The sequence below is a fragment of the Nestor notabilis genome, unplaced genomic scaffold (genome assembly GCF_000696875.1).
Source record: "Nestor notabilis isolate BGI_N333 unplaced genomic scaffold, ASM69687v1 scaffold26308, whole genome shotgun sequence".
NCBI lineage: Eukaryota > Metazoa > Chordata > Aves > Psittaciformes > Psittacidae > Nestor > Nestor notabilis.
This window is the reverse complement of record NW_009940054.1, coordinates 16,639-36,232: the sequence shown is the minus strand read 5'-3', so window position 1 is coordinate 36,232 and position 19,594 is coordinate 16,639. Positions and strand designations below refer to the sequence as shown.

At 40.3% G+C, this 19,594-nt stretch overlaps 2 protein-coding genes across 2 annotated transcripts in view; both read left to right on the top strand.

Moving 5' to 3' along the window:
• Nucleotides 1-9,270: 9,270 nt before the first annotated feature.
• Nucleotides 9,271-14,841, top strand: LOC104410098 (glioma pathogenesis-related protein 1-like). The gene is made up of 6 exons (XM_010020172.1): nucleotides 9,271-9,450; nucleotides 11,591-11,836; nucleotides 12,264-12,376; nucleotides 13,134-13,216; nucleotides 14,507-14,533; nucleotides 14,621-14,841. The coding sequence occupies exons 1-6, from the start codon at nucleotides 9,271-9,273 to the stop codon at nucleotides 14,839-14,841; spliced, it is 870 nt and encodes a 289-aa protein (XP_010018474.1).
• A 2,685-nt stretch (nucleotides 14,842-17,526) lies between these two features.
• The window catches only part of GLIPR1 (GLI pathogenesis-related 1), an 8,230-nt gene continuing 6,162 nt past the window's right edge, over nucleotides 17,527-19,594 (top strand). Inside the window, exon 1 of the mRNA XM_010020171.1 lies at nucleotides 17,527-17,706. Coding sequence (XP_010018473.1) covers nucleotides 17,527-17,706 — 180 coding nt within the window. The remainder of the gene's footprint in view (nucleotides 17,707-19,594) is intronic.

Sequence of the window (19,594 nt, the reverse complement as noted above, 5' to 3'; positions counted from 1 at the left end):
ACTTTATCTCCTCTTGGATGAGATCCTTAAGCATGTAAGGATCCCAGTGTCTTCACTAAGACTGGGTACTTATTCTGGGACATGCGTGTTTTGTGGAATGAAGCTCACAAGATATTTTTTTTGTTGTTTTGGGTTTTGTTTTTTGGTTTTTTTTTTTTTTTTGTTATTTTTATAAGTAGTTGAGTTTAAGCTATTTGGAAGTGTTTCAGCTATAAAAATTTCCACTCTAAAATCCTCATTTTACCTCAGTTAAAACCAAGCTCCATCCAGAATATTCTGGTTTAGTATAAATAATAGAATAAAAAGCCTGAGTATTTTCTCATAAGAAAAATAATAGCTTTTTAAGATTTCTTTCTTTCACAGGGACAGAACAATTGAAATTAAAAGAATGAAAATTATTCCGAGATCTTTTTAATGACTTGCCAGCAATTTGTTGTATTTTCAGAGTATTTACTTCAACAAATGATTTAAGGTACTTAACCAATCGTTTAAAATTATGTCTGAAACTCTTCTCTTTCCTTTGTAGTGGTAATTTGCCAAGAAGACCATATATAGAAGGAAGATCATGCAGTCATTGTACAAAAGGGGACACCTGTGAAAACAACCTGTGTAGTAAGTAAAAGCAGATATAGAATGCAATATGTAAAAGGAAAAAACACAATGGCCTATTTGATAAAGAATATTGCAAGCTTTGTTTTACCCGTTGATGGTGGTGTCATGGGTCCAATTCACAGGTAATTAAAAAGTATCCATACGGCCATTTACATTCAGGAAACAAATAGTTCATATTTTACTGAGTCTAGGCCTCAGTGATCATTATGAAGTCTCCATTTGATTATAGACAGGTATAAGCCATTATTTTAGTTAAATGTATTACTGTTTCTATTGCATTCTGATAGTCTGCTGACTAAATTTATTAATCACACCAAAGAAATCAGCATCTAGCTATGTACTTCTCAGAGTAGCATTTAGCAGCAACTCTTGAGTAGTCTCATAGGCCTTCAGAAACAGCAGAGCTCCTAATAAGTTACCTTTAGACTGAAATACTTAAATTGCAGTTACTGTTGTGACTGTTTCAGGCAGCAACAGCAAAATTACATTCAAGCTGTAGTATAGCTGATGCGTCTGTACTCTGTAAACAGTCACAGTAACTCTGAGAAGGTCATTCTGGGTTTGTAATTTGTGCTGGAGTTGTAAAAGAAATTATTCAGAGAGGCCCATTGTCTTTCCCACCTGGTTATATCTGTGTGAAAAGGGACTGCATACTGATTCAATTCTCCAGCTATAAAGCATTTTCCCTATGGTGAATAAAATCCTTTCCTTAAACTATATAATTCTTTTAACTCTACTCTTGTCAAGAAAATGAATTAGAGTCATGAATTGCTAAGTATGCATCATGTTTTGATGGAGTAAAATGTGAAGAGACAGTAGGTCGTCTGTCTTCAGAAAGCTCTAGACTTGACAACTTCCACCTGCTGGGAAGTCACAAGCAAGCAGTTTCCTCTGGCTGAAGTTAGGATATATGTTTGTAAGTTTCATTTAATAAACTGGAAGTAAGGTTTATGGTTTCTGTCTAACAGTTAGTTACAGTATTTGCTCAATATTTATGTTAGTATAGCTTTAAAAACATTCAGCAGTCCTGTAGTTCTTAATTTTTAGTTAGCAGACGTATCTGAAAAACAGCTACAAGGAATACCAGCTTATAGTTGATCCCAGGATCAGGCCCTACTTAGGAATCAGTCTGTCTCACTTGCTCATCCATAAAATTGTATTTGATAGTACTTACTAGCTCATGTGTACATTGTGGATATTAAGCAGTTTATTATTTTGAGAAAGCCAAAGGAGAGAGGGTTCAAAGAGAAAATAAAGGAGCTGTATAATGTGTCCATTTCCCCACCCATGTCATTGTTATAAACAGTAAGAGCTTTATGGAGACATTACCATTATGAAGTATCAGTTTTCATTTTTATCAGAATATTCTAGCTTTTATTTTAATTGTAAAGTTTATCAGTGGGAATTGTAAAGAATTTTTCAAATTCTGCTGATTGTAAATCTGATGGGTTTGTTTTAGCTAGATAATAAAGTTTTAAAGAGAGGGAAATCTTGGCTGGCTGCTAAAACTGTTTATTTTTATCCCTTTTTCCAGGAAATGTAGAACGCGATAAGCTTATCTGTACGTATTACAGTTTTCCACTGCTACTTGTATTCCTTAGTTATTTTAAATGTATACTCCAAAGAAATCTTACATCTATATGCTTATTTACAGATTATTCAGGATGGCACCCCCCTTGGGAGTTCAGCATCACATGTGATGAGGCTTGTGTCAGTCTTGTGGTTTTGAGAATAGTACTGTTACTTCTTGCTTTTGTCTCTGTTTATTTTATCAGAAGCGCCTTTACAGACATGCCTGTAAACACCTAATTGGATTTGAAACACATCGTATCTTCTGAAGATACTTGCTAACGAAATAAGCAAAAAAGTCATACTGATGTGACATTAAAGACAACTTTCTTTGACAATAATTCTGTTCCTATTATTTCATGCTCCTTAGAGAAAGCTAACATACAAAAAAAAAAAAAAAGAAATTATATGTGGGTAAAACCCATACCGGGAAAATACTAAGCTAAAAATGGTATCTGGTAGGGTTTGGGGCATTATTTTTAAATATCAAATTTCCCAAAACTGTACTCTATTCCTGTAATTCAAGGACAAAAGTATGTGTCAATTAAACAACTCTTACAATTCGTACTAAGCCAGTCTTTGAAATCACAATTGCTTAATTTCGATGCTGAGAGAAAGCTAGTATCATATTATGTACTCAGGCCTGTTTCCTAGAGTGATAGAAAGTTCTGAATAAAACATGTAAGTAAGATTTTATAGAAAGATAGTTCTTTAGAAGTCTTGTTGTTTGTGAAGTTAGCACAAGCAGGTACTTGTAATGCATTTATTGCTCCTCATTCGAAGTGTGACACTTTAGATTTATTACTCTTTTGTTCCTAACTCCCTCTAAACCTTGTGATGAATTTTATTTTTTTAATCCTTGTTTTAATGTGTAGTTACTTATGCATAGCATATTTCCTGTTTTGTAAGTGTTATGAAGTTCAATAATAAATTTTCTCTATCTTGAAACTTGCTCAAGTCCATTTAATCAACAGATTTTACTCGTCTGTGTCCAAGACATGAAGTTAATATGCTTTAATTTCATTTTTTTCAACAAAAGACAGATGAAATTTATACAAGAATCTGACACTTATTTTTCTTACCAGTATAGCAAACTAGATTTTTTCCTGCTTGTATCTTAGTCTTAGCTAGTGAATGCAAATATGACTGTATGAAAGTTCATTATTATTAGGTAATGTTTCACCATTATTGTAAAATGAACAAATAAAAACCCCACGAAGTCAGATTGTGCTATTTTCTTACTGTTCCGAACTCAAATTGAGCTTAAAGGAGGCTTCCATGAGTTCACCTTTAGGAACAGTCACAAAGAAAATAAACTAGACTCTTATTGTAGATTAATTTAAAATTAGGCATATGCTAACTATTCCTTCTGTAAGTATTCTAAAATTACTAAAATACTGAACAGGCATTTCAAATAGAAGTTTTAGTATTTAAAACTTGGATTACATTCTCAAATCCAGAAGCCTAATACTGTATACCTAAAACTGTAAGTAGGTGGCTCCTACATAGAAAATGGTGCACTATTGAAGTTTCTGAGCAGCAGTTATTTCCATTGCTTTACCTTAAAGTTGCTGATACTCACCATCTCTGGAGATAAAATCATTATTTAGATGCAGCATTAGGGTTGAAAAACTCACTTCACAGCTAAATTTCAGACATCAGTAAGGAAAAAAGTTTTCCTTCTTGCAGCTGTGACATAGCCCAAAAGAAATTAATATCTGTCACTCCTATCCCTGAGAATAACTGTTCTTGTCGTTTACTAACTTTATCACACTTAGGACTGTAACAGTCACAGTGTACCTTGGAGAGAAGGCAAAGTTGAAAGAGCTCTGCAGTGTCCCACAGCTTTAGAAAAAACCCTCATTTTTGTTCAAAACCTCAGCCGTATTTTTGTCAGGCTGATAATAGTCCTTTCATCTAACACGTAGTTATTGTTTGTCCTGAGCTCAGCAGTGTGGAATTTGCAACACTGAGCGATGTGCAGATGGTGATGCCATCAGATACCGTTCCAATAAATGAAATAGTTTTCCATCCATGAAATTATTTTTTCATTCTGCCTACTTGAACTTGTGATACTCAGTTTTGTTCCTTAGTGCTGGTTCTTATTGTGTCCACAGAAATACATACAGCTTGCCTCATTCCGGAGTTTGGTGTCTGGGAGGAAATCTCTCAGTAGCTGAGAAGATGGTTCCAAGATCCCTTTTCTGAAACAGATGTGGACTGTAATGGCTTGCTGGATCTATTCCAATATTACTGTAATATTCCAATAGTACTGTAATGATTCTTCAACTTTCACACTTCTATACTGCTGCCATGCATCAAGTGTTTCTGCTGTTATCATAGAATCCTAGAATGGTTTGGGTTGGAAGGGGCTTTAAAGTTCAACTACTTCCAACCCCTGTGCCATGGGCAGGGACACCTTCCACTAGACCAAGTTGCTGAAAGCTCCCTCCAACCTGGCCTGGAATACTTCCAGGGAAAAGGAGCTTACTCTTACTCACTTATCCTGTGAAAAGAGACTTAGGATGGACATCAGAAAAGATGCCTCATTTTTCAAATGCCTTGAATTTAAAAAGAAGGAAAGAAATGTGATAAATAATAGCAATTTAAGTTCAAGAAATTTAAGTCATATATGAAGGGCACGGAAGATAACCAGAGGTCCTGTCCAGTTAGGCATATACTTGTACTCTATAACAAGCTTCCTGTATCTGTCTTGCTGAGATCATGCTAAATCCTTTGTCATGCACAACCTGCAGAAGCTTTTGCTTCATCAAGACTCACAGAATCACAGAATGGTTGAGGTTGGAAGGGACCTCTGGAGGTCACCTCGTCTAACACCCCTGTTCAAACAGGGCCACTTATATCTGGATGTGTCCAGGACCATGTCTGGATGGTTTCTGAATACCTCCAAGGATGGAGACTGCAACCACCCTGGGAAACCTATGCCAGTGCTTGATCACTCGCACAGTGAGAAAGCATTTCCTGATAGTCAGAGGAAACCTCCTGTGTTCTGATTTGTGCCCATAGCCTCTGGTCCTGTCACTGGGCACCACTGAAAAGAGCCTGGCTTCATCTTCTGCACACCCTCCCCTCAGGTATTTACATGGTTTAAGAGACTGCTGTCTGGCAGAGCTATTGCCAAAGGGAGGAGCCACCCTTCACTGAGTGCTTCCCACTTCCCTTATACTTCGGTTGATGGGAGGGAGTGACATAGGCTGTCCTTGAGGGCATATTAGATGTGATAAAGGGCTGTCTTGACTGGCAGGAGGTGGGCACCACAGTGAAAGGAACACCTACCAGCAACATCTTGTGCTCCTCCGTGTGACATCCCCGTACTCTATTGTGAGAACACTGCAAGCAGAGCAGCGTGATTTTGTTCAGTTAGGCCAAGGGGTACAGTTCCACTATGCAGCACCACTGTACAAATTCTCCTAACCAAAACTACGGTGAAACTTCCTGCAGTCCAACTGCATGCTGATGGCCTCCCCCATTAATTGTAAGGCTGATCACAGCCTCATTACTACAGAATAATTGCAAGAATTTTTAGGTTTTAATAAATAAAAAATAGCTTATTACAAATAATTCTAGTACCACCACCATCCTTTCATTTAATCTGTTTACTGCCCTGAGGTGAGACTGTGTAATAGAAGTAGGAATGCATGTCAGAATGTTTATTCACAGCTCTGGAAGGCCAAGTGGCCTCGCAGCTGCCTAATCCGGTGGACGGAACAAGAAAACTCAGCAGATCCACCCATATTTGACCAGCTGAACCTAGTGGGTCAAAAGACAAACACATTCTCTCCCCAACACAAGTAACAATGGGGAGGTTGATGATTTGAGGATAAATATAAATGTAATTTTACAGATTCCCAGGCATCTTGGGGATGTAATAGTCTAATCCACCAACCTTTAGTCCTCTGACTGAATCGTGCATTAGGGAAACTGAATCTGAGGCCCTATTTTTTTCCAGCCATTTTAAACTGAAAGCGGGTGTGAAGTGAGAAATAGGGATGTAAACACGGGGATATTTTCAAAGACATTGGGCTGCACAGCTTCCTGCCCATACCCAGCTCAGTGTGCTAAATTTCACTTGAGATCTGTGCAGGGACAGGCAATGTTTGTATTGTCTGGACAAATATAATGTGATACCCAAATCCCAAAGCTTAATTTTCATCTCGTTTACAACATCCACTGACTAAAGCTGGCAAAGGGTTGGAACTCTTTTTGTGAAAACACTGTTTATAGGTGCTTGAGCTTGAGGGCAGGCTGGACTTCTGCTTTAATTATAGATAGAATCACTAGATGGAGCCAGAGCCATCTCTTTATGGAAGCATTATATAACCTGGACTATCCTGGATATGTCAAAATTTGCTGCTTCATAAAGATCTCAGCTTTATGGCTCAGCTTATTGGTTCAGCTTCCAAGCACAGAATTTCACCTGCATGCATATGTAACTGCAAGATCACTGCATTGATAAATTAATGGTGCAGTTTGAGTGCAAATTGCGTGTGGTTGTAATATAATCATGGTTTTACGTTACATCTAGCTGACCAAAGGCTTTAGATTGAACAGCATTATTAAGAAAGAAAACGGAAGAGAAAACTTGCTTTCTAGTTTCAAGGTAGTACTCAGTTGGAGAAAGAATATCTGGCAGTAAACTTAACTTGGTCCTGGTTTAGAAAAGAGGCAGGGTGACTTCTGAAGGAACAAAACCACAGACAGGCTGCCTATGTTCAATTTAGAAGCAGGGGAGAGGGATGATCACCCTAATGATGTAAACGGTCATAATTTGATCTAAGTGTCTCTCCATTACCTGGTGCTCCACAGGCATGTCATACTGACAGTGCCACCTGGATGGTACCTTATGGGCTTCAGGAGTGCACATGGTGGAATGGAGGGTCTTTGTAACCTAAAAGCAAGCAGCTGACAGGAGAGAATAACCTCTGTCCTCTGGTAGGATGGAAGGTATTGGCACCCACAGGAAGAAACATCCCTCACAAGATCCCCTTCACCATCACAGTTTGACCAACAGTCGCCAACACCAGCAAGGGTCTATCCTCCCATACATTCAAAAATGTCCCACCACAGCTGAGGGCCCTATCTCTGCCAATGTCCACATACAGTTTCTGGGATAAACCGTGACAGCAGAAGAGAACAGAAGCTACATCTGGTAGACAAGGGACCTTGGCATTCTTAGTCGTACACCAGGAGGCACAGTCAGCAGATCTGGAGGCTGATGGAGCCACAGCCAACCACTGGTAGAGGAGCAGGTAAAGCAATTAGAGCTAAAAGCCAATTGCTGGGCTGCAAGTGTGATTACCGCCTGGGGCTGGGGTTGTGTCAGAGTGAGTGCTTCACCCCCTACTTCTCTTTACTTGCTAAGGGAGATGAGAGTTCGAGATTACTAGGAGTGCCTAAAGCATCTTTTTATCACATCATCAAGGACAGTACCTTGATGTACCAAAAGCTTCTTGCACCCAGGTTGCTGTGGCCACAAAGTGGCCAGTCTCCTCTCACTGACTGCTTCAGCTTGGTCGTTTTTAAACAAATAATTTATTAGAGAAAAAAATGGTGATCTTACTGGGACGGTTTCCAGGAACCTATTGTAAAAGAAAATGAGAAGATAATAATTGTTCAATTCCCTCTCTGTCCAGATCTCTTGTACTTCTGAGAGCTGTTCATTGGTAAGGGCTGTTAAGCCTGCCAAAAAGAATAACTGGAAGTCCCCTTTTTGTTCTTTCCCCAAAAGATCCAAAGCACTAGGATCCCTTACGCCCCAGCTTTTTTGCCTCCTACAGGTGCCCCTACCTTCATGAAATTGGTCTACAAATCATGGCAGGGCTATGAGGAAGGTGTGGAGAGTTAGTAACTCATGGACATCCATAAACACATACACACAGAGAAATATTTCATTATATGCCTCCTGTTAACAGCCTAAATAGGTATACCTGTGATGGTGCTGGAGGGCTTCAGATCCTTCAGCCTCCCTGAATTAGGTGTACGGATGGTTACAAGACTCTCTGAGGCAAATCAAGGGTATTGTTTAACAGGGAAAAGCCATCATGCAACAGCAGAATGATAATTTCCACAAGTGCTCAGCAGGATAAGGCCTGCAAAACTGAGGAGGGAGTGAGACTCATGAATGTTGTTTATAATCTACAACGTATTTTCTCTGTAAACTTACCTAAATCTGAGTCACAAGACCTTAGCTTTTAAAACATATGGCTGTTCTTATGCTCTTGCATGTTTATACAATTTGGTTTAGGTTTGAAAAAGCCTCAACCAGCTTGTAGAACGGTTGGTGAGACAATACGAATCCCAACCCAGCCCACTCTAACTGCCCCAAGAAGTGATCAGTCCTGGAATGTTACACAGGAGTGCTAATTCTATAGCCACTCTCTGGGAGCACAGGAAGCTCCCCCAGTGATTTCAGGCTATCGGATAATGTCAAAGGGCTAAGGTAGGAGAGAATCAACACATACTCAAGCTTAGGATTTCCAAATTGGACTCTTATTCCACACCAAACCAGGTCAGAAGGTCTGGCCTGCAGCAAGCCGCTGTTCAGGAACTTTGGGGTTGCTGAGGTGCAGTTTTCCTAATTCTGTTTATTCCTCAAGTAATTCTGAAACGGAGGCAAGGTCCTGCAAAATAGTTGTAACTGAGCTGGTATTATTCAGCTAAACTGAGGAAAATCAGCTGAACAGCAGGTCTGTATTCTCTCAAATTTTATGGTTGATGCAGGTTTCATGGAAGCTGTTCTGCAGCACCTCTTCAGGTAAGACCTGCAATCACAGAATGGTTTGGCAGTCAACCAGAGTGAGCACACCGGGAGAAAAGACAGAAGTAAACCTGGAGTGTTACCCCTTGCTAATATGCATGGCAGATGCCTGTTTCACGGTTTACCCTTTGACAGCCAGCCATGATGTCAGATAAAGCTGTACCTTGTGAAGCAATTTCACTTCCTGTTAGTTTGACAATTTCAAGTGCTTCCGCACCCAGAGGACAGCCTCTGAAGAACTGCTTGCCAGTATTATCTCCACCTGATTTCTTTTAGAAACTTAAAAACAACACTGAAAGCGTTGAAGAATTATGAAAATCACATTTTTCTTTTCTGCATTGTTCTTACTGGATCTCTTCACTTGCTGTCAAGCTTATCCACTGTATCCCTTGCCTGACATAGAAGATGCAAAGTTCATTGAAGACTGTGTGAAAGCTCACAACACGTTTCGATCCAAAGTGAATCCTCCAGCCAGCAATATGTTTCGCCTGGTAAGGTGGCATTCATGATCTGTTTGAAAATCAATAGAGATTATGCTGCTGATTTAGCCCATCTTACTCCTCATTTGTTTTGTGCTTTTCTTTCCATGTCTGTCAATGGTTATGTACTATATATGTTAGTACTTCATAAGAAATAGAAATGATGTTAATTTTCATGGTGTTAAGTTTTAATAATTAGAAGGGAATTCCTTATTTAGGGATGGATTACTACTTAAACTTCAATCAGAACAAAGGGCTGTATTGCAAAAACGTGGTATTCAGTTCTAAGCATTTGATTTGCTTCTTTCTAAGAGAGATAATAATCTGTTTTATGTTAGTCCAGGTTTCACACAGGGAAGCTGGTATTAAAGAGCTCCTGAATAGGCAATTGGCACAAAAGGATTTGTTGCAAATGTAGCATCTCCTCTTGTTTCTTTCAATCTAGAATACATGTTGAAGAAAGGGATTTGCCAGGACATCCATCTAGATACCTGCTCTTCATTTGCTGTAGCAGGGTTTGAAGAGTAGGGATACTAATATCTGGGCTGGAAGGCAGAGCTTCCTATAAATACAATGAATAGTAGAACAGGCTATGGATAAGTCTCAGCTTGTTCAGTGAAATACATAAGGAAGAAGGTAGGTAGGTAGCTGAAGGAGGTAACCCCAATCAGTTCATGTCATTCCTCTGAGCCCTGCAGCAGCACTGCATAGCTGCAAAGGAAGTTAAATGCATAACCGCATGCACAGAATGAATCATTTCTATGAAAGAAAGTTCATAGTAAAGAGGTAAGTGGGACTACTCATGATTTTAATTCTTACCATTTTAAAAATCAATGTTCAATTGAAAATGCTGGTGCACAAGAACAAACTCAGCTGCTCAGACCAAAGATCCAGCAAGCCTGGAATAACAGCAGGACAAATACATAGAAACCTCTTGAATCAAAGGTATCACATTGTATTTAAAAGCTCTTGATGGATTTTTCTTTTATGATTTTTTTTTCAGCCTTGAGTTCACACAAGTGTTTATCATCCCTAGCATCATGTAGCAAAGAGCTGCACAACCTAACCACAAGTTATGTGAAGATATCTCCTTCCATTTGATTTGGACCTTTTAATTCTTAGTTTTCTTTGATAGTCTCTGGTCTTTGTATTGGAAGGAGCAAGTAATTACTGCTTATTTACCTACTACTTCATACAAGATGTCCATTTGTCTATGATCAAAACTTCAGAGCACTTTCTGTTGCTTTCTGAAAGCCCTACATGCTTGAGGATGATCATAACCCTCCATGTTCTTTCTGCCCTTTCCAGTTCTAGTGTCCACTTCTTAAGGTGGGGTGCTGTGCTGCACACAACATTTAACAGGACTTTTTGCAGTGGTGTAATTATATACCCGGTTTTATTTTCCATCCCTTCTCAAGGAATCTCTAACACTTCATTTGCTTTTTAGACTACTATTAAATATTGACTTACAATAATAGCCATCTCCAAACTTGTCATTATGAGCACAGCATCAAAATTGCCTTTTTTTTTTTTCCCCTCACGTCCCTTAACTTACTTTTTTTGTACCAAATTTTAGATTTTTACCTGCTATTTTATTGCCTGGTTATTCAGTGGCATGAAGTCTTTCTGCAAGTCTCCCAGGCTGGTTTCTCAAATTCTCACTGTGCCACTCAAGGCAGGAATGGTTCCTCCTCAACTCAGGAGAGATGAGTGAGCCTTTTATTTGCTTTGACCACACTTCTCAATGAAGAGCAAAGAGGCAGAAGGGGCTGGGGAAGGGAGTGAGTCTTCTCTCTGTCCTGGCCAGCAGAATTCCTGTCTGGTCTAGTGTAGACTGCAAAGTGCAAATGCCTGGGCAGCCAATAGCTGCTAGACACAAAGTCCTTCAAGCCCCTCTACAGCTGGGAGTTTCACCCAGTTACCTACTCTCAGGTAAGTGGATAGATACTACATGTCCTGCAATATCTAAGGGAGAAAGAAGAAAAAAATTTTCTATGGGAGTAGGAATGTCAAGTCAGCAAAAGAAAGTGAATGCAGGGATGGGAAGCAGAAAAGCAGAAAAGAATCCTAACAAGTTTCTATTTAAAAATGTTTGAATTCAGCTAAGTCACTGCTGTGCATGTTATGTTATGGTTTTTTTCCTTTCCTACAGTCCTGGGACACTGCTTTAGCTAAGACTGCCAAAGCATGGGCAAAGAAGTGCAAGTTTAAGCACAACGTTTACCTTAAAATGCATGGGAAGGTGCACCCCACCTTTACCCCTGTTGGAGAAAACATCTGGACTGGCACAGCCACCATTTTCTCTGTGGATGCAGCTCTCAGTGACTGGTTTAACGAAGTCACCAGCTATGATTTTGACAGCAATAGGTGCACTGGCATGTGTGGTCACTACACCCAGGTGAGTCTTACGTGCCCAACAGTTTGTAATCTAATGGTTACACAGAAAATCCAAGTACAGGCATGGAACAGACTGTTTGGACAGAAATTACAGCAGGGTTTTGCACCCCCTGGTTTATTGCTACATGAGATTGGAAATAAATATTCCAAGCCACAGGGATATTTATATATCGTCCAAGTCCTACTTCCAGTAATGATGGAAAGAGATTATCCCCTGACAATTTCATGTCTCCAGGGGAGCCAGATAATAAATGGAAAAACATTTATCATTCAGTCATTTGTCTCAGCTGATGTTTGGGTCGTTGATATTGCTCCTGTGTCAGCTGTCTTGAGCTTCCACAAGATCCTCCCCTTCTCCTTCCTCCCTCAATGCTGTTGTATTTTCAGTCTTTGAACAGATGCATTACATATTTCCCTTTGCCCTTCAGGTCGTTTGGGCAGAGACTTACAAAGTTGGCTGTGCAGTCCACTTCTGCAATACAGTTGAAAATTTTCCAAGACTTTTCAGAGCAGCACATTTTGTTTGTGACTATGGGCCAGCGTAAGTTACTCATAACACTAGGACTATTATTATTACTATTACTATTATTAAAATATCCTAGAACTGACCTGGTATCAGATGCACAAATGATGGGAGCAGCTGTAACAAATTTCAGAAGGAGCTATGTCTACATGTCACTGATTCAAGGAAAACTTCCCCCAGCCGTTGAGAGCAGAAGCTGCTGCACATAGCCACAGCTGCAGAAAATCCCTTTCTAAAAAGGCAGGAGAGGAGAACACATCTGAGAGCACGCACCATAACCAAGATGGTGGAATAAAATCAGTTCAGTCACTGCAGGGAAAGGTGCAAGCTTTCCACTTCAGAAAGATTGCATCTTTCTTTGGCCCCACCCAAACTTCAAACAAGACATTTGAATTGAAGAAATCACAGTCAGTCCTCTGGTTTATCTCATACCTTGCAATTTCTGGACTTGCCTTTTACATATTTGCTTTTAAAATACAGGTGGGAAAGGAAGGACTAGAGGCAGATTCTTGTGTGCTTACAGTGGATAATACAGTATTTCCTGAGAAGTCCCATTAATTTCAAGTGGCCCCAGGGAGCTGCTCCCCATGCCAGCGAGAGTTTTATTCTGATCCAAACGGAATTTCAAACAATTGCAATGATCAGGTTTTGCATAAAGGGATTTCTTCCCCCATAATAGCTTTCCATGATAAGTTATCCTAACAATCTGATGAAACCATGTATTTAAATTGCTTTTCAAATGACTGAGCTAGCAAAATACTCTTCTCCTTTTCAGGGGGAATTACCCAAGAAAACCATACAAAGTAGGACAACCATGCAGTGGATGCGGTAGTGAGAAGTGCGTAGACAAGCTCTGTGGTAAGACCAAAGTGATCAACTAAGAAAGTTGATTAGAAATAAAAGTGGTATAACAATGAGCGGAAATACGATGATGAGACAATTTGCAGTAAGTATATAGTGGGTCTGTAGTGCAGCACAGATCAACAATACCAAACCTTGGTAAGAGCTGTATAAGAAGGAATTCATTTAATACTTTTCTGTTGAAGGCTCTTAAGAGATAGAAGCCAGACTTTCTGATGAAAAGAAATATCAGTTAGACTACTTTCTGTCTTTTATCTGATCAGGATGTCAAATCTAAAACTTCAGCCCCAACAAATATTTCCTGTCTGGTTTTTCTTTCCTAGCAGAAATTGTATATTTACCTTCTATTTTCTTGCTTGTTTAGTATGTCCTATCACATTTCACACAGGCGATTATAATTCTGAATCAATGATAAGACTATACTGATAAGCACACTTACTTCTGGCTTATGCAATTTTCTGAACTATAGCAGCAAGAGCTTGTTTTCCACAGCAATTTGCAGCTGTGGACCTTTATGTCATTACACCTAGTCCCAGATTAGTCAAAAATAGTGTTTTAAATAAACAGAGATTAAAGGACATGCAGCAATGTCTTAAATCAAATATGAATTCTATACAGAGGTTTAATGAGGATGGTCTTTACAACCCAGACTCCAAACAGCTTCAGCTGTAGAAATAATTGAGCATTTGGTACTCTTACTCCCCTCTTAGATATCCTGGCTGACTCACCTTGAGGTCTCAGACTGATGCATCATAGGAAAACCAGAAACATCTCAAATACTAGGGGGAGGGAGAGGACGAAGAGAGCTTTTAAAAATTAAGTGCTAGATCTTACAACCCATTTTACCGTATTCTCCTATAAGGCACATCAGTAATTCCAATAGGATGCACATAGGCGATTCTGCAAGTGCATCAAAGCTCTTAGTAAAAGTGTACCTTTGTGAAAAATCTAGTAGTTATATTTGTCTGAGACTCTTTAAATTTGGTTTATCAATTTTACATAAATTCCATGGTTTGTTTTTATTTGCTATTCCTTCCTTCCCATGACACAAATTCTTCCTGACACAACTGCCTCTTTCCTGTGTCTCTTTTAATTTAATAAAAAATATGAGCCCCACACCAGCTGGGAGCCTGCTCTTGTTGGCATCCTTCCCCCTTGCAGGATGTTTTAGGTGCCAGCTGGCATCGTCACTGCAACCAGCCAGGCACTAGCAATGGCTTATTCTTTACATTAAGAGCCACCACCTAAGGATACTCACATTCATTTCCTCTTCTGATCTCTTTGCAGCAAACACAGAACGTGAGAAGCTGATAAGTATGTATCAAGTTGTTTTGAATTGCTTTCCTTTAAGTATGGCTACGTTTGATGGGTCTTAATGCCTGTTTCTTCACTCTTTTTTAGATTATGCCTACTGGCATCCAGACTGGGATACACAGCCGCAGCCACCACGGCCCCAGCCCCCCAGGCCTCCCACACCGCCCTACATCCCACCTGCTGAGCATCCGCATCGCTCTTGTGACCAATACTGTCTTAGTGTTTCAATTTTGAGGCCACTGTTTTTGGTACTGAGTACTGGTGCTGTTCTTTTAGTACAAAAGTGGTTTCCACACACTTTTTTTTAATGAGTAATGATCTATTAAGATACTGATAGTGATCCTACTGCTCTGTATTACTCTCAGAGGATTGAACACATTTAAGAAAACACTTGGTCACCTCTCCATTATCCTTGTGATGTTTGTCCACCCTAGGAAAGGCTGCTTCTCCACTTGAAGCAGGATGTAAGTGGCTGTTCATAGAGTTAGTATAATTTATTGTCATTAGCTGCAACACACTTCTGTTCTCTACAAGCGTCTTAGCTCTGGCTCAGGCGTAGATTGATAGAGGGACCACATAGACTACATATTACTATACATGCTAACAAGCCTTCTGGAAGCCTGGGGTGTCACAAAGACATGTCTGAAGTGGCATTAACTATATGTATGACTTATGAACAGAAGGAGTAAAGCTTGTCCTTTACTATGTTTAGCCTGTGTGTATTGGTCTGCATTAAAGTTACTCTATCATCAGTTGTACTATTCTCTTCTTCTCCTCTCAGAGTTAAGCTTTGTCCTCCATAGCTAGAATACCGGGGGAAGTTGATAGAACAAGGACTAAGATAGAGTGTTTCTGGGGAGAGGTTCATTTTAGGATGTGAGACGGTGACAAAATTTGAAATACGAAATCTGGATGACAGCCATCCTGAGCTTGCAGACAGGGGAGGCAGGGGAGCAGGGAAGAAAAAGAGGAGAGAGAAGATGAAATAGGCCCAGGACAGCTTCTGGTTCAGAAATGGAAGATCTCAGCCTCATTAAAAAAGCCCAAACTGATGATAGATTCGTTTTGGGTTTAGAGACATTTAACCCTTGGCCCCTATTATTCCTATATACATTTGCTAGTAAGGGAAAACAAACCTGTTTTTGAAGCTAAGAGATGCTGGCTGGTATTAGCAATGTGTAACTGTGATATCAATATTTAAAGCTGTTTCTCCTCCATTACTGTAGTCCTAATGCTTTGAGAACACAGTGACTCAAATTCTGAGCCACACTGCAGGTCTGAAGGAGCATGGCATCCCACAGAATAATAATGAACTCCAGATGTTTGTGCTTTTGTCGTATGCTGCAAAATGTCACCATGTAAGAAGATACATATTTAATTTCACAACTGTCAGTTCTTGTCCGCTGCCATGTTTTATATGTCCCAACAGTGAACAGGCTGGGGTTGGACAAGAGTTTGGGAGGGGACACAGCTGGGACGGCTGACCCGAATTGATTGAAGGGATATTCTATACCATGTAACATTGTGTTCACAAACAAACAAGCAAACAAAACAACACCCACACCCACACACAAAAACAGGGGTAGAGGAAGAAGAAAGGTGGGGGCTGACTTCCAGGGTGCCCATTTTTCAGAGACTGGCTGGGCATCAGTCTGCCTTTGGGGGTGTGAGTGATTGCCTGAGCATCACCTGGGGGGTTTGTTTGCTTGTTTCCCACCTCCACTTTCTACACATGTTAAACTGTCTTATCCTGATCCATTTTCCTCTTTTCTCCCCCCAGCCTGCTGGGGAAAGGGGTGTGAGTGAGCAGCTGTGTGGGTACTTGGCTGCTGGCAGGGGTCAACCCACCGCATTATTCTGCTCTAAAAAGTGGTCTGTAAGGGAGTTGTGAACATAGCATTTCTCATCCATGGTTCCCTCAGAGGGTCTTTGCTCCTGTAAGCAGTCTCCCCATGAAGAACTGGAGGTGTATGACACAAAGGACCTAATGTGTGCTGAATGTGGCCTTGCCACCAGCCCCAGCACCTACAGGAATGCATATGCAGAAGTGGTAACTGGGACCTGCACCCAGGTATTCTAAGGTGTTCCTTAGATGAACCTGGACTGAGAAGAAATCCAACCCAGTTCCCACAGAGATGTCCAGACTGGGAGCGTGGGAAGGGGCCTGAGCTTGGTGGATGGGTGATAGTTAAGGGCAGTGTGAGGAAAAGGGTGGTGTTGGTGATGCTGGGTCTGAGCAGGGACTGTTGGGCACCCAAGGCAAAATGCATGGGACATCGGCTCCCAGTTCTTCACTGTGAAACGCAGTGTGGGTACTGGGCACCCAGCATAAGATAGCACCAACTTTCATAGCACCCAACTCTGCTGGGGACTTGGGTTTCAGGGATTGAATTACGAATTGCTGAAGCTTGATAGCAACACATAGCACAAGTATGTGATCATAGGACAAACCCAGCAGTAAGTTCAGCATATTTAAATTGCTGTTCTCAGCCAAACTTACCCCTCCAATAACTCCATGTACAACAAAAGTGACTATTCATACTGTAGTAAAAGTTCAAATCAATTACTTCTCACAGCATTTTGGTTGAGAGTAACAGCCGTAACAGCAATGCTGTTTTAATGAAATGCAGAAAATTTATCCAAAACTTTACTGCAATCCATAGTGATTGCTATGGATGGAACGGGGGGAGCCAAAGAAACAAAAACGAAGCCTAAAAGACAGGAGAGAAGCTTGCCCATCGCAATTAAAGAAAGAAGAAAGAAAAGAGAGACAAAGCTGCCACAGCTCTGATGTGAACTTGTAGCTTAATTTCCTCATTCTCGCAGCAGCGCTGGTGAAATATGACTCATTTCCTGCAACAAAGCCATATTCAATTACCATGGCTAAGATAAGGCCAGCCCACAAGCCATCCAAGCAAAACGCTGCTGGTGGGGCTAAAACTACCTCTGAAGCACTCTGCTCTTAAAGCAGGACAGACCAGAGGCTGAGAATCATGACAAGCAGATTTTCTGCCTGTGTGCTGGCTTTACTGCACTTCTGTCGTTCCTCTGACTCATACGAACCACAGACATTGCCTGATGTTGGAGATGCAGAGTTCATTAAGGAATGTGTGCAAACCCATAACAGATTCCGGTCCGGAGTGAATCCATCAGCCAGCAACATGCTCTACATGGTAAGGAGATCTTCACGACCTATATGCAAGTGTGTAGCATTGTGATTGTCTTTACAATTCTCAGAGCAACCACCTGGGATCATAAGAGCTATTTCTTTTTAAAGCAGAGAAAAAGGCTCAGATTATTAGGTGGCTTTATGCGCTCGGGTATGTGTATAATTTTGCCTGGACTTATTTATTCATTTGAAACCCAAGATTTCAGCCCTCAACCTAACGTTTTGTGCTGTGAAAAGCCTCAACAGCCCAGGGTGTAATTTATGTGCAGACCTAAGCACAACCTTTCATACTTGAGTCAGCATGGGCACACACTGTTGCCAAAAAGTATCTTGGAGAGCTTTCTTTAAGCTTTCTTTGCAAGGGTCTCACGGGCTGAGCCAACAGAGCAGCTGTTTCTAGGTACTGGGGTGGCAGGGAAAGCCAAAAAGCAACAAGTCCATCAGGAGCAAGTGCTGGAGACATCGGGTCCCACATCACTCCGCCCCTGTGCCTTCTCCCTGACCACATCAGGGGGCAATATCTGCAGCCACCGTGCAAAAAATAGCCTGTCGTAATTCAAAATATATCCAAAAGCAACCACCTCTCACGTCAGATGGCTCATGACTTGTCTCCCTGCTGGGTGGCACATGGAAAACCCAGCAAGGAGGGAGCTGTAAATATGTGCATAAAGTTGGGCTTATGGTTGAGAAGCCCAGCTCTGATTTGTGAGATGTTAAATTCCAGTAGCTTGGGAGCTGTCTCTTGCAACATCCATCACCTTTTGTGCTTTGACTGGATGATACTTGAGATTTCTATGTTTCTCCTTGGGATAATCACAGATCTCTCAGATGGACCATAGCAATTGTCTCTGACTATGGCAGGGAGGTTGGAACTAGATGATCTTCAAGGTTGTTTCCAACCCAAACCATTCTATGGTTCTATGATTCTATGGCTGTCCTAATTCTGATCTCTTTCCTTTTGCTCCTCTTCATTGCTATCTTGCATGGTCACCACCAGAAGATGACATAACCATATATGTAATTAGCAACACCTCAACCAAAGTTAAAGAAAAAAAAGCTGATTTACCATTTCTGGTTGTCAAGCACCAACAAAGTGCCCAGTAAGTGAGCAGTGAGCAAGCTCCAGTTACAAGCCTGACAGGAAACAATTCAGTTTCTCTTCTAGATGTATCTTTTACTTCAGCTTTCTTCTGCTGGGCATCCTGAACTTCCAGTACGTATTGCTCCAGACTCGGTTTTCTGGATTGCTTTACTAGCCCTATACTAACAAAATCTTGCTAGGATGTATTAAAACAGGAATAGTCATGTTTTTAAATTATGCCTAATTTTTCCTCTTGAAAACTGAACTGAAATCTGAAAAAAAACCCCAAACCGAAAACCCAAACCAAAACCTTAAACAAACAAATGAAGATTATTAAAAATAAAATAAGAATTCAAGGTTTCTTTTAAAACACTGCACACACACACACACAATCTTAAGTATGACTTAATGTGGAGAAAGCAGCATAATACATGATAAAATCTGTTATGAAAGTAAAAGCACTGGAATTGAAAACAGCAGATTTCTTCATTTTTTAATGGCCTTTAGCATTTCAAAAATGAGAAGAAGACTTCTCTATTTCACAGGGAACTTCTGTTTACTGTCAATAACTGTCCACCTAGATATAGCAAAATGAAGACTGAACTCAAAGCATTTCTATCTTTTGTAAAAGTAGTTTTTAAAAGTACAATACAGAAACTCCTTTAAGTGCAAGTAACAAAGCCCAACCTTCTATATTTGTAATACATTTATTATAAGAATGCTGATCTAACATTTTTTTACCTGACAAATGTGACCCCTTTCCCATTCACAGAAAACATTGCTTAGGTCTGTTCCAAGACTCATCAAAATT

What these genes read in the sequence shown, in the direction of transcription:
- LOC104410098 (XM_010020172.1), top strand. Translation starts at nt 9,271, where the DNA reads ATGAAAATCACATTTTTCTTTTCTGCATTGTTCTTACTGGATCTCTTC. An exon ending in TGTGTGGTCACTACACCCAG is followed by an intron (nt 11,837 to 12,263) that starts GTGAGTCTTACG and finishes TTTGCCCTTCAG; the next exon opens with GTCGTTTGGGCAGAGACTTA. An exon ending in GTGCGTAGACAAGCTCTGTG is followed by an intron (nt 13,217 to 14,506) that starts GTAAGACCAAAG and finishes ATCTCTTTGCAG; the next exon opens with CAAACACAGAACGTGAGAAG.